Below are 14,591 nucleotides of genomic sequence, written 5' to 3' on the forward strand. Positions count from 1 at the left end.
GTACAAGCATGGTGCCACCCACCTCCTTGCTGAAGTTCACGCTGATAAGATTACCGTCTGGATCTCTCAGTATCAGCGGCTGTTGGAGGTTAAATTGGCAGTCTGTATCGACTCGACTTATCCACTCTTCATAGGTCTTCTCTCGGTAATTCTGCAGCAAACGCATCATCTCCTTATACTTCTCGGACACCAGTTTAGCTTCAGCACTGACCATAACACTGTGACCAAAGTAAAAGTTGCAATTGACGAAACAGATACACTGATAGAGCATGGGATTTAATCACCATGCCAAACAGAAGCTTGGTGGTCTCAGTGGATATGTGCTTTGCCCTCTGTAAATTATCATTGATGCTCTGTCGTACATACACTGGATAACAGCATATCCTAAAGTGCAAGACGCCAACAAAACTTACTTACGGGTGATCAATGGCTTGCAACTCCATCATTGGAGTCTCTAGTCTTTCTTGGAGCTCCAGAGCCCACTTCAGCTGCCCAGCAACAGGAGGCATATTTTTGCTGATAGGCGGCACACCTCCTGATTTTGTGGCCGCTATCTGGGCATCATACATTATCTTTGCATTGTCCAATTCAACATTAAACATTTCCAAAAGGGTGGAGTAGTGAGGGGACACTTCTGCCTTTATCAGAGATCGGTCCAATAGTGATCCAAACATGTGTATTTGCTAAAGAACAAAGAAATTGGTAAGCTGTTTATACATCAACGTATCTGCAGACATAGTCTATTGAGAATGCAGCTCCAAGAGGCATTAGTTAAATTATACTCAAATCGCTCTAGATGTATATAATGCCTTTCATCTACTTCACAAATACTGGATCACCTAAAGATTCACCTCTTTCACAGGGCCCTTCCACAAACCACTTCAGTTAAATGGCCTCATCTCTCCACCTGGTCCACGTGCAGGAGACTGGATAGATACTAGAGCGGAAATCGGAATTTCCATGCCATAGGAAATTCCCAAATTTTGAAAAAAAAAAGTTCTAAATTGGAACAAAAAGCTGAAATTAAAAAAATTTTCCACATCAAAACTTCAAAACATTCTTATTCACAACCATCAAAACATTTGTTTGATGTCAATTCATTTCATTTAGACTGTTCTAGGATATTAAAATGTTGACTATAAACTACAATATTAATGATATACATATTACATTTAACATTTTAATATCCTAGAACAGTTTAAATGAAATTGCTTGAAATGAAAATGTCAAAAAACACTTCAGCATTGTTGAAATTAAATAAAAAAGCTGAAACAATTAATTCACATAGGCTTTTTCCTGTTGAAAATGTCATCGAAATTGACAAGTTCCTGCAAAAAAAAAAAATTATTTTGACAAAACTGCATTTTCTGATGGAAATCAGCTCCATTGAAAATGTTTTTGACCAGCTCTAATATTTACATTCTAAGTTAACATCTTCCTCTGTGACACTCCCTCGCCATTAGCATCTGTCTGACCCGCACTCACCCCGACAGAATCTGGCTCCTCTAAGGAAAATCAGGCCCCTTTGAAGTATCTCAAGTTGGGCCCCCAAAATCTCTAAAGTAGCTTTTGAAAGTCTTGAACCTTTCATCATTATTTTAATGTATATATAAATACAGAAACATCTTAACTGACAAGAGTATTCATAGATTTGGTATCAGAGCCCAAAGCAAAGTCACCCTCATTAGGGCATGTGCTAACACTCTTGCTAGAAAAGAGGCACACCAACCATACATGCACATTTATACCTTGACAGCAGATTCAATACTATTACAGTCATTAAATCCCTGAGAAAAAATGGCTGCCAATCTTCTATCCAAATCCTGAATTTTGGTCTGGAACTCTGTAAAATCTTCATCAAATTCCTGTCAGTAAAAAGAACAAAGGATTCAAATAATAGGATTAAGTCATGCTTAGGTATTTTATATAGAGAACCATTCAATTTAAACGAACTGATTTTATGGATGAGTGCTAAGACCAGAGGTATTTTTCCTAAAGTAAGTACATTTGTTGCCATGGTGACTATTCTAATATGCAAGTCCTCTGCCTTGTTCAAAGCAAGTAATTTATTCATCTAACAAATGAACACATTTTTCATACTAACATTTACTCACCTCTTCTGCAGGATCTAAGGGATCATATTTGCAATCAGCAAAAACCTTAATGAGTTCAGAGATTTCCTCATAAATCTGAAACACCATGCTCCCAAGGATGTTTCCTCTCACACCTCCCAACTCAATTTTCTCCAGCTTCAGAAATTCGATTGTTGTTACATACAACTCCTAATGAACAGAAACAACCACCACACTCAATAAATCTTCATATCAAAATGCTGTTACCTACATGCCAGGGTTCTCTTGAAAGAGAACAGGCACCGCACACAGAATCCATGGGACTTGGGGATCAAGAAGAAAAATGCAGGTGCTAAATAACTAATAATAATCCAAATTCTATGTTGTGCTTAGTGTCTTTCATCAGAGGACTTCAAAGTATTATCTCCTTCCCTTTGCATAAGGGAAAACAGAAACCCCAATTCAGCCAGGTACTTAAGCACACATCTAGCTTAATGGGACTAGTTATGTACTTACATTTAGGCACACGCTTAAGTGCCTTAGTGAATCAGGGCCTGCGTGATGAATGAGAGGGTCCCTATCTGTATTCCATGTGGGAGATGTACGTGCTCCACGTGCCTGAGACCAGACAATTCTTCCTAGCTATGCCTCTTGGTCTGCACCTGCCTCCTTCCTCTCCTCATGCTCCAAACCAAGGGGAGAAGGGGTGGCACAGACCAACCACATCTCCTGTTCCTTCTCTCCCATGAACTGTAAGGATCCAAAGCAGCGGGGAAGGAGGATGGGTGGTGGAATACAGATAGGGACCACACATCTCGAAGAACACTGGTTACTGCACAGGTACAAAACCTCTCTTTCTTCTTCGAGTATTGGTCCCTATGTGTATGGCACTGTGGGTGACTGACAAGCAGCACTCATTGAGGAGGAAGGCATGAGGATGCTAATGACAAAAGGACCAAACCAAAGGATGCATCAGCTGCAGAAGCTTTCATGAGCCTGTAATGCCTTGTGAAGGCATGACAGAGCTCCACATTGCCACTTCACAGATGGCAGTGAGTGGCACCTCACACAGCAAGGCTACAGCAGGTGTCTTGGTTCCTGTAGAGTGGGCTTTCACACCTTCTGGAGGCCTCTCTGCTAACCGGTCAGAGAGTAGGATACAGCCTGAAATCCACTAGAAAGAGTCACTTCTCCCTTCAGCACTTCCCCAGTGAAACAAACCGTTTAAGCAATTTCCTAAAGGATTTTGTTCTTGGTAGGTAGAATGCCAATGGAATGGAATCTCCTATCCCAATTACTGGTGTGTACCTTGGGAAAAACTACAGGTAAGTATGTTGTCTGGGTTAGGTGACAGTCCAAGATTAATTTGGGTGGGGTCAATCTTGGATACACTCTTAGCCTTCTGGAATATTGCGTATGGAGGATCAGCCATAAGGGCCCTAGTTCTCCTACCCTTCCAGCCAAAGTGATGGCCACTAGGAAGGTGGCTTTCATAGATAAATGGGTTTGCAAACATGTTGGTGAAGTTTCAGATGGGGACTCAGTTGGCAGCCAGAGGACTAAGTTAAGATCCCATGTTGGAGCAAGTTTAGTTACTGGAGGGATGGTTCTGGCGAGACCCCTTAGAAAGCACAGTCCCTGCAGGGAGCAAATGGAGCAATAGTCAGCGGGAGGGTTACAGGCATTAATCACTGCCAAGCACACTCAGAGAGCTTGTTTACAATAGTGGGAATGTCTGGTTCCTCTGGGAAAAGCTGGCACTGATGAATCCAGAGAGAAGAATCTCTTAGCTCAATAGCACTTTCTGGTGGATTCCTTCTTGCTATTGTTGAAAGGAGATCCCCAGTGCCTGAATATGCTCTTCAGGAATCATGTAGGTCTGTTGTACGAATATTGAGTTAAAAGGTGTTTAGGAACTCCCTCCCTGTCCAACATTACACAGTGTTAACCTAGGTCCGGGGACTGGCATACACAGATCTCAGCTTGCTTAGTACCATGGCAAATGCAACATTAACAATCACTTTAACCTTTTACTAAAGATACAGAAAAGAAGGTAAAATAGTTAAAGCATTTGAAACGTTAAGTAAAGCTTTCATTTTAACAACATTTCTTGTTCCCTTTGTCATTAGCTGGAGCTGGTTTTAGAAGGAATAATCCCTTTATTTGACAGTCTCTCAGATGGCGATAAGTGTCCTTCTGGGGACAAGGAAAGAAGTTAGTTGAAATGGGCTGAAGCTGCTGCTGCTAATGTCCAATCCCATGTCATCCCAAGTGGTGTTGAGGATTCAGCTGGACCTGCCAAGGATGGAAACATCATCTGGATCCCTCTCTTTGACCAGAGCTGGTCAGGACTTCCCTCAGGATTACGGCTAAGAAGGTCCAGGGTCCCAGGAGATGGTGGAAGTGGCAGCCATGATGGTGAAAGTTCGCTCCAGTAGTGTCCGTCTGTTCTTCTCCATCTGTTCTTCTATCTTGAAGGGTCTATAAAGGCAGTGATGGGAAAATATCCCATACCTTCATTATTTTATCCACCAATTAGGCCTAATATCTGACTCACCAATCTGTAGTTTATAAACTTCCAGCTCCACATCATCTGTACTAGCATAATTTCAACAGTCCCTGAGACCCGTATCAGTAGGCCATTTTTTGTTTATACTAATTCAGTTTTTCTGTATCCTTTTCATACCTTTTCCCATCAACATTTGTTATAGGTTATTGTGACATTTTATGAATTTTCACAGAGAAGATCGCAATTAGAGTAAAGGTGTAGGCCCCATTATCACAGCTCCCATTCGTGGTCAATCGAGAAGTGCCTGCTGAGGCCGTCCCCTAACACATTATATATTCCTGGAGATATGGTCAGCTGGTGTCAAATACCCCAGCTCCACAGGCTGACTGCCTCTATTCACTTGGGGGGGGGGGGGGGAGGCGGTTTAGACCTAGCTCCCCCGTGCTCGTTGATGTAGAACACAATGGTCATGTCGTTTGCTATCACCTGAATATGCTGGGCTAGTATGAACAGTAAAAATGGTGTGAAGGCCTCTCAGACAGCTCTCAGCTCCGGATGGCCTATGTGCATCCTGGACTCTTGAGAAGTCCATGTTCCTGTGCTGTATGTTCATCCAGAGGGGCACCTCTGGGATCAATATTTTCTAGGGTGGGGAAGAGTGAAGGGAGCTCCCACACACCCCTGCTCTCCCAAAGGTAGAGTCCCCCACACTCCGGGAGTCTAACTTGGCCATGTGTCTGCACTGCATGTATACCATTTGAAGCCAAGCTTGTAGACAGTGAAGATGAAGTCTCACAAACAGTGTCATGTAGGCACAGGATGTCATGTGATCCAAGGAGGCTGAGACATGCATGAACCGACACCAGTGGGCTTTCTGAGCTGACTGATCAAACACGTCATTGATGGAAATCTGTCCGCAGGAGGTATGCTCTGGCACTGACAGAGTCCAGAGTTGCTCTGATAAATTCTATTATCTGCATTAGAACTAAAATGAGCTTTTTACGTGTCAAAACAGATTCCCAGTGTTGCTAGAAGACTGAGCAGCGATTTAGTTGCTTTCAATAGCTGCTGAGGAGATCTCCCCATCAACAGCCAATTGTCTAGAAAAGAAAAGACAGACGAGCTGTGATGCCATTGCTGAAAGCACCTTTGTAAACACTGTGGTCACTGTCACTACTCCGAAGGGGAACACCCTGATAATGGTTAGGACCTATAGAAACCTCAGGGATCATATAGACGTACATCCATCTCACAGGTGAAGATAGATACCTTTCATGCAAACAGCCGTGAACCAGCCATTTTTGTTTAGGGACAGAGTTACTGATGCCATGGTGACCATCCTAAATCTCAGTCTCTAGCTACAGGCATTAATTTGTTTGACATCTGCAATGGGTCTCCATCCTCCCTTTTTCTCAGGAATGAGGAAATATTTGGAATAAAATCCCTTTTCCTGATGTTGAGGTGGTAACAGCTCTATGGCTCCTCATGGAAGTAGGGAGTCTATGTCCTGAATGAGTATCCTCTTGTGAGAGTGGTCCCTGAAGAGGCACAGGAGAGAGGAACTAAGATGCAGCCAAAGTGAATGATGTCAAGAACTTGTCTGTCTGTTATCCACCAGGTATGGAAAAATGGACAAGGCCATCACCAAACTGACTCTTGGAAGTGGTAGGACATGGTTCACAGCTGTTGGCAGCCCTATCATAAGTATTTCTTGATGGGAGGTTGCAGCTGGAAGGAGTAGAAGCTGTGTGTTTGTTCTGTTGCATCCTCTGCTGCTTTTGTGGTGGTTCAAATCCCGTCTGGTGTTAGAAGGGCTGTGGTGCTGGTATAGGTTGTAAGGCTGTCCATCATACTTGCCTTTTGGTGCTAGAGTGTAGATCCTCAAGGCATGGAGGGCTGCCCTAGAGTTTTTTAATGAGTGGAATACTCATTCATCTTTTGACCAAATAAGTTCTTCCTGTCAATGGGCAAATCCTCCACTGTGGATTGAACTTCCCTGGCAAATCCTGAGGAATGAAGCCAGGACTCCCTATGCATGATGAGAGCAGTCACCATTGATTGAGAGTCTGTGTCAGCTGCATCTGGTATGGCTTGGAGGGAGGATCTGGCAACCAATCTACCCTCCACAATAAAGGCTTGAAATTGTGCCCTGTCCTCCTGAGGGAGCTTGTCTCTGAATTCTGAAAACTTTGAATAATTAACAAAATTGTACTTTGAAAGGAATCGGCTGGTAATTGGCTAGTAATTGGCTATTTGGAATTGCAGGCTGGTTGAAGTAAATACCTTCCTTCTGAGGAGGTCCAAATGCTTAGCATCTTTATCTGAAGGAGTGGACATGTTTGCTGTTGCCTACATCCTTCAGTGGGAACTTGAATAACCAAAGAGTTGGGGACAGGAGGTGCGAACAAAACTCTGTTCTGTTGCCTGGGCCAAAGTACTTCTTTTCTGCTCTCTTAGGAGTAGGTGCCACATGACTCTGGCAGGCTCTCAGATGGCCTCATTAAGGGGAAGCACCACCCTACTAGGCTACGCAATGTGTATACTATCAAGGAGTTTGTGAGGTGTCTCTTGGACTTCCTTCCTCCAGAGGAATCTGGAGCATATCAGGAACCCTCCTCAAAAGGTCTTGAAACTGTTTGAGGCCATCTGGCAGAGAAGTTGGGGCTGGAATAGTGGCTTCATCAGGAGACTGATGCGGATACTCTGTTGGCACCATGGTACTACCGGATCCAGCTCTTCCTCCTCCATGGGTCTTGGGGAGCTCAGAGAGATCTCGGGGAAGGATAATGTGACTCCCAATGGAACTGTACTGATTCAGGATATTGCACGCACAGGTCCCCATGATCCAACACTGGTTGAGGCAGCCCCTAAGGCATAGGGTACCAATAGTTCCAAGAGGGATACAACCTCTTACAGGGTCAGAGGGAGGGAGGGAGGGAGAAGAGATTCTGGATCCTCTATCTGGGGTCATGTCTCTCAGTGGGAGTGTCAGATCCCCTGAGGAGGAACATGTAGGATCCAGATCTAATAGTGGTGCCATCCATACCATAGACATTGAAATGCCCCCACTGGTAGAAGGAACAGGGGTTTGATTTCCCCTTTCATAGCATTCATACACCGGCAGTGTCCCTCTGCCTTGTAAGGACTGGTTCTGATCAGAGGTAAGATTGTGGCTCTGGAAGGATGACACCCTCTGGAGTAATATATCTATCCCCATCAACCTCTGATGGTCAGTGCAGACCAGGAAGGCCCCTGGCAGGAGGTACAGCTCTGGAAGCCTGGAATCCTGGGCACGATATGAGTCCCATATGGAGAAGTATGTGGAGGGGAACCCATTCACGGCGAATCCCTGAATTCTAACTAACATTTAACTGTATTTACAGAGACTCTTCTCCACACACACTGTTGGACCCAGTGTAGAGAGGCCCTCAGAAGTCAATGCTTCCTTGTGAGAACATGACAGCATCATCAGCGTATGGGGCTCTCAACACTTCTGCTCTTGCACTCTCCAAGTCCCTCCTTATTCAGCACTGATGACGAGCCCACTCCTGCTGACAGCGCCAGTATCAAGGCACCTTTGCTTTGGGCATGCAGATTGGTGCCATGTCCCTCATAGGCTCCTGTGCTTCCCAGAACAGGATGCAGCATCACCCGACTTGGACAGTATCAGGGAATAAGTCCTCTTAGAGATGGATTTGGAGCAGGATTTCTCTCTAGCCTTCTGAGAGTGCTTCCTATACTCGTGGTGAGCCTGAGGAGTCTTTGGCTCTATCCAGTGCTACGAGGTGTGCTTCCCGATGCCTTTGCCTGGTGTACAGGCGGTCTGCCCAGCCCAGCCTGGGGTCTCATTAGGCACTCCATCAGATGTTTCTTTAGTCTGTATCCTTGTGCTTGCCAGGTTCAGCTGGGAAAGGAGCGCTTTCACGCTTACCGGAAACGTGCGCTTCTCCAAGACAGTACAAGCACCTCTGATGGTCAGTGCAGACCAGGAAGGCCCCTGGCAGGAGATACAGCTCTGGAAGCCTGGAATCCTGGGCACGATATGAGTCCCATATGGAGAAGTATGTGGAGGGGAACCCATTCAGGGCGAATCCCTGAATTCTAACTAACATTTAACTGTATTTACAGATTACAAGTCAAAGGAGCAGCTCCATGGACCATGAGAAAATAGAAAGGAACTGGAGATGCATTTGGACTGCACCACCCCTTGTACCCTCAGTTCAGTGAGGGAGGAGACAAGAATCCTCCAGTCTCCAGCACATGGAGGACACACACGCCCACAGTGGAGTATACCCAGGGGCCAGCACTGGAAGGAGAAGTGGTTTGGCTCATGGTTATATTGCAAGTCAGTGGCAGAGTCTGTTCTCTCAACTCCCGCTCCCTTGCTATTCTTTGGGGGAGTTCCTCACTGTGCATCTTCAGAGTTCAAGTTCAGCACAAAATCCAAGGGCAGAGCAGGGAGAGAGCTGGGAGAAAGTCACTTTCCACATGCAACGACATGGCAAGGAATGAGATCAAGCCTCGGTTCTCTTTTCACACCCAGCAAATCAGATGTCCACCCAGCCCCCAGATCTCGCTCTCGCTCTCTGGCATTGCCTTCTGGGTGTCTGGTTAGCAACTACACTGTGGCCTGGCCAACCCTGTAATGCTATTCTTCCCAAGCCCTCCACCAGCCTCTTCCTCTCTGGCCTCACGCACACCCATGCTGCCCCCTCTGCTCCACATGAAAAACCACTGCCAAGATTATCTTCTCAACCTATTCAGATCTTGGCAGCTCCCCCCGCCTCCCTTCAGTTCTTTGCTGGCTTCCCCTGCTCTGCCCCCATCAGGTTCAAGCCCCTGACTACAGCCACAAAGCCCTGCCTTATCGGCTCTTGTGTTCTGTGTCACTGTCACCCCCACCCCTCTTCGGCTGCAGCCTCCTCCACCCACACAAATGCCTGCTTCTCTGGTGACCACTGTGCAAGGAGCACCTCTCAAGTTCAGCTGGAAGACCTCTCCCCTTTCACTGTCACCTGGAGACCCACTGCTGTTATGGTGACAACAGGTGTAAGGATTTGGCATTTGGGACTAGTTTACACACTGTAGGTGTATCTGGTTGTACCCTTTATCCTGCCCTCTGCCTGATGGCCAATTCATCTGTCTTTAGATTGGGAGCACCTCAGGTCAGGGCTTGTAGCTTCTGGGTGGTTTGGCAGGCTCCTGCCATTCTGTGGACACTATTGGAAACACAGAGCACACAGAAAGGCTTCCCCAGCAGAATAAGCAAGAGTTGAACTACCAGACACAAAGTATTTCATAGGCACCTCTATAGTCTTCACTCTGTGCAAAAACGAATCCATTCTGGTAAACACACGAGACAAAGGGAACTCCCATAGTTCGGCCTCCTTGTCCTGAAACCAGAGAAGATTTGTCAGCGTAATAGGAGCCCAGCATCGCTATCGGGCAGGGTTAGCTAGTGGGCATGCGGCACTTTTGTCTGAGCACTTTCTCCATGCCCCTGTTCCCAGCTGATCGCAAAGCCGGCCAGCAGCAACATACCTTAAAGAAGGTGGGCATCAGCTCTGAGCAGCACCTGTGGTAGGTTTGGTAAAGTCTCTCTACAATTGAAGGGCCTAGTTTGATCCCTCCCAAGATCTCTTCTATCTCTCCTTGCAAGCCTTTCATCACTTCCTCGGGGCTCAGGAAATTTCGGGTCTAAACAAAGTAAAATGCAGCAACAGGACTTCAAGAGCAGTTCCAATCAGAAGGTCACGTACTTTGTGTCTTCTGCAGGCAAGGAGCCCCCCCCCGGATCTGGTCACTTCCACAGGCAAGGAGCCCCCCCCAATCTGGTCACTTCTTCACACCAGGAATCGCACCAGCTACAAGCAGCATTTGCAACACACCACTGTGGAGTCCAATTCACCCCGCGCCAGGGCGAGGGCTGGCCCAGGGCGCGGGTGGGACAGCCTGTGAATCCCCGACTCGGGGGAGCCTCTAGCACAAACTTTGACAGCCCTAATTCACCCCCTGAGCTGGCAGCATCAGGGAATTGCCAGGGAGGCTGTGGGATTGTCCTGGCCACAGTGCCTCCTCTCCCCTCTCTGCTGCCTCTGTTCCTCACCTGGCCTGCCCCAGAATGAACCAGGGGCTTCCGCCACGGTGTCACAGAGGCCTCTGTATGGATGCGATTCATCAGGGAGCTGTACAGTCCCCTAGGCCCCTTTGCCCTATTGGGCAACAGTGAGTTTGGCCCCTGGTCCTTAACGAAAGTAAAGAAACTGCCTCTATAAATGGTCACCCAGCAACAGGATGCTGCCTTCTCCCTCCTCCCAGCTGGCCCAGGCCCGCACCTCCCCTTTCCTGCAAGGGGGTTTACAGCAGAGGCAACTGCTCAGCATTCCCGCGTGCCTCCGTCTGAAGCACAGGGCGCTTCTGGCTTGGACTCTATCCCAGCACGGAGGTGGGAAGAGTGCCGCCAAGGAACAGGGGAGGGGGTTTACGTCAGCACAGCAGCAGCCCAGAGCGATCATCCCTCCCCCACCCCGGCACTCTGGAAAAGGTGGTGCAGCAACCCACTTGCACATGGACTTGACCCAGGACCCGCGCTGCAATGCTATTGCCCTCTCCCTGGAACAGTACCATTTCAATTAAGAGGTTGCAGATCTCCTGTAAGATGACAATGACCCTGGACGGCGTGTTGTAGTGTTCCGAGTTAGCCCATATTAAGCAGACTGTGTACAGGACACTGTCAACGTAGGGAGACAGCTGTGAAGAAACGACATTCCTTTGAACCCATTTAGAAGCAATAACGTGCCCATCAGTAAAGCAAGTTACTTTTACCTGGAACTTCCTGACCTTTCAAGAACGAAATCTGAAAATCATAAAACTTAACGGAATTTCAGAATGTTAAACATGGCAATATTCTGACAACAAGACTAAACTGAGGCACAGAAAACCCATGCATGGAAGCATCTGGAAACTGTTTCATACATCATTGCATGGAATTTGCAGCTTGGGTTGTTTAGAATTGGGTACTAGTTCTCTGCAAACAACATACCTGAGGGTATTCGGTTTGTTCCATTTCCTCCAACAAAACCTTAAGTGGTTGTAAGTATAGATTAATATCATTGGCTTCCTTCACTCCTGCATCAAATGAAAACTGCAGGGTAGGTGAAGTCAGAAGATACAATTAAACACCATCTAAAATGAAACCATCCCTTTATGTGAATCATCTGGGTCTTATACCTGCACTGACTTCCTTGAAAACATTCTTCAGAGCGGGCCAGTAGCAACTCTTTGCCTTCTTCAAAATCTCTGCTATTTTATTCACTTTGGGTGCAAGCAGCTAGATGTCAAAATGTATCAACACGTCAGCATTCCAAGAGTGCACACCAGTGTATTTGAGAGAAATGTTATCAGCCCAGAAATGGCCAGGAGACACGGTACCTGCTCATGAATGCATTGCAGATTGACCAGCCTGGAGCTCCAGAATTCAAATTCCACCTTTGGCAATGGGTTCAATCCGTCCAGCAGGGGCTGGGCAGAATCTCTGCTCAGTACGTCTCTTATCTGATGAGACCAGTCTATGATTATCGTCTCAATGGCATGTAATAAGGAGCTGTCTATCGCCGCAGGGAGTCTGAAAGGCAGCATCAAAAACCAGCTCTAGGAGTTCATGCTGCGTAGGAGCGGGCCCCACTCTTTCCTAATCTTGCCTTCATTTACTTCCACTAGGTGCGGGAGCAACGGCAGCCTTATTTTCAGCTTTAATCCTAAACACATTCCCCAATTAAAACCTTACCCAGCGGGTCCCACACGCTCCCATAGAGCCTATGGGTTAGGGGTGGTCACATCACCAGAGCCCTGTTAGACCCATTCCTTTGGCTCCCAATTTCCCTTCCCAATGGTACTTCACAGAAAGATGCATGCGAGAGACAGCTGGTACCCAGGTGTGGAGCACAGCCCCTGCAACAGAGCAGGTCCCTTGTCCCTAGGGATTCAATGGAGGAATTGAATTTTTCTTTGCAGGAAAAATACAACTAAGAGTGAATTTCCTGGAGCCCTCACCTGTCTAGGGAATCAGTGGAACTGCCCAGGTTCTCCAGGTGCTCTGGGAGAGGGAGCAGCGTCTTCCCTTTGATCTTTCCTCCCATCACAAACATTTCATTTTTCAGTCTGTGGGCTTGTTTCACGACGTCATCAGACACCACTTTAGGCCACCCGCTCATGTTCTCCTCTTTCATGAAAAAGGAATAAACAACCTAGAAGAAAACACTTCTTTAGTTTGGTTAGTTCTCTCTATGTATTTTATGGGGGACAGAGGCCGAAGACAAAACTGTGCTGAGAAATCATCGGCTTGTTTGCAGAGGTGACAGCACGAACAAGTGATATAGCAAAGCCACAGCTGGGAAGAATGGTTTGTGCCCTGCTTGGTGCTGCCTTGCAACGTGTGTCATTTTCCTTAAAGCCCTAGCTCCTGGAGTCAGGTGATTCTGTGAGACTCTCAGTTTTCATTTAAAACAACATTTCTAGTCCTCATGGTTGCAGAGAAAAGCTTGAAAAGGTGCTGTGAGTAAGACCCTGATGGCTCAGAGTGAAAAGAAAATGCTCCTGGCATATTTTTTAATGCCTTGTGAATTTTGGGGGCCTGACATGATTTTGAACACTTGGAGTTGGCAATACTGTAAATGTGAATATTTATAAGTTTGAAAAAAATCCAGTCAGACAATTCCCAGTTATCTCTGTGAGGGGGAAATTACACACTCCACAATATTTTAAAGAAATAGATTTTTCAGCATAAATAACACCAGAACTACTAAGCTGAGATATCTCTCTCCCCTCACAGGGCCACTGACATTGGGGGAATTAGGGAAAAAATTAAAAGCCATAAGCTCTTAAAAATGTGTTTCATGAACATGCAATAAGGTTCAGGGATTTTATTGCCACATGCAGACGGGGACCCAGGCAGCCCCCCACCCCGATGCACCACTTGGCCATTGCCACGTGCAGCCAGGGACCCAGGCAGGCCCCCAGCCCCACCCCGATGCACCACTCGGCCATTGCCATGTGCAGCCAGGGCCCAGGCAGTTCACATTAAGGCAGGAAAAAGCACAGTATCTTACAAGATGTAAAAGGGAGGAAACCCAGCCAAAAGATGGGCTCGTCCAGGCTTGGCACTGACTGGACCTTGTGAAGGAGACAGCATTCAGCTCAGGGCACTGTGCCATATGCGGGCTTGGCTCTGGAGAGGGAGCAGCAGAAGGCAGCAAGGAAGCTGCTCAGGAGGAGTTCAGTGTTGCTGGGAGAGGTTTGGAAGCAACCTAGCATGGAAACTCCCCGTGACAAAGGAACTGGATGAGGCAGCTCAAGGTGCCTCCTCCCACCAGCCACGGGCTGGTGGGGCAAGGGGAGCGGTGATGGCAAACAGACAAGGGATTCAGGGGCAAGCACCTCAGCAGCTTTGGAGCCATGGTCTTCCTGAAGGTCCCTGGGACTCGGGCTCATCCACTCAGCATGGAATGTGATGCTGGCATGGAAATGACACACTCTAGGGGCCAGCCTTGGGCCAAGTGGGTTTGCTCTGCCCCCCATGGCCTCTGAGATGGGCACTCTGGAACCAGCCCTTTGCCCACTCCCCAGGTGCGGAGCGGGGCAGGGGTGTTTGCCTTCAGGACACCCACCTCCTCCACCACTGCGATTAGCTGATCCACCGGGGAGGGGCTGATGTCGCCCACCAGGAGCCTGCTCTGGAAGTTTTCCTTGGTGATGTTTTCCCTCTTCCTCTTCACAAAGTAAACCCCTTTGCTCTTGAGCACGGGAGGGAACTCGAGGCAGGGCACTAGCTGCCCGGCGGGATTGAGGCTCAGCACTAGCACCAGCAAGTCCTGCTTCTCAAAGAACTCCGTGAGCATGGCGTTGATCTCCTCGTTGCCCACGAACTTGGCCCATTTGTCTGGCTTGAACCGCAGGGTGAGCGTGGAGTAGTTCTCCAGGAACTCCACCCTCTTGTCCGATGCTGTGGTCAT

The 14,591-nt window shown here is 47.3% G+C and overlaps 1 protein-coding gene across 1 annotated transcript in view; it reads right to left on the reverse strand.

Annotated features, from left to right (window-relative positions):
* The window catches only part of DNAH17 (dynein axonemal heavy chain 17), a 99,534-nt gene extending 84,943 nt beyond the window's left edge, over positions 1–14,591 (reverse strand). Inside the window, exons 1-12 of the mRNA XM_077833775.1 lie at positions 14,247–14,591; positions 12,634–12,827; positions 12,013–12,205; positions 11,812–11,911; positions 11,624–11,709; positions 11,206–11,331; positions 10,123–10,278; positions 9,888–9,974; positions 2,115–2,282; positions 1,749–1,865; positions 418–683; positions 23–218 (exon numbers count right to left, since the gene is read on the reverse strand). Coding sequence (XP_077689901.1) covers positions 23–218; positions 418–683; positions 1,749–1,865; positions 2,115–2,282; positions 9,888–9,974; positions 10,123–10,278; positions 11,206–11,331; positions 11,624–11,709; positions 11,812–11,911; positions 12,013–12,205; positions 12,634–12,827; positions 14,247–14,591 — 2,034 coding nt within the window. The remainder of the gene's footprint in view (positions 1–22; positions 219–417; positions 684–1,748; positions 1,866–2,114; positions 2,283–9,887; positions 9,975–10,122; positions 10,279–11,205; positions 11,332–11,623; positions 11,710–11,811; positions 11,912–12,012; positions 12,206–12,633; positions 12,828–14,246) is intronic.

This window comes from Eretmochelys imbricata, chromosome 14, assembly GCF_965152235.1.
Source record: "Eretmochelys imbricata isolate rEreImb1 chromosome 14, rEreImb1.hap1, whole genome shotgun sequence".
In the NCBI taxonomy this organism is placed as follows: Eukaryota; Metazoa; Chordata; order Testudines; family Cheloniidae; genus Eretmochelys; species Eretmochelys imbricata.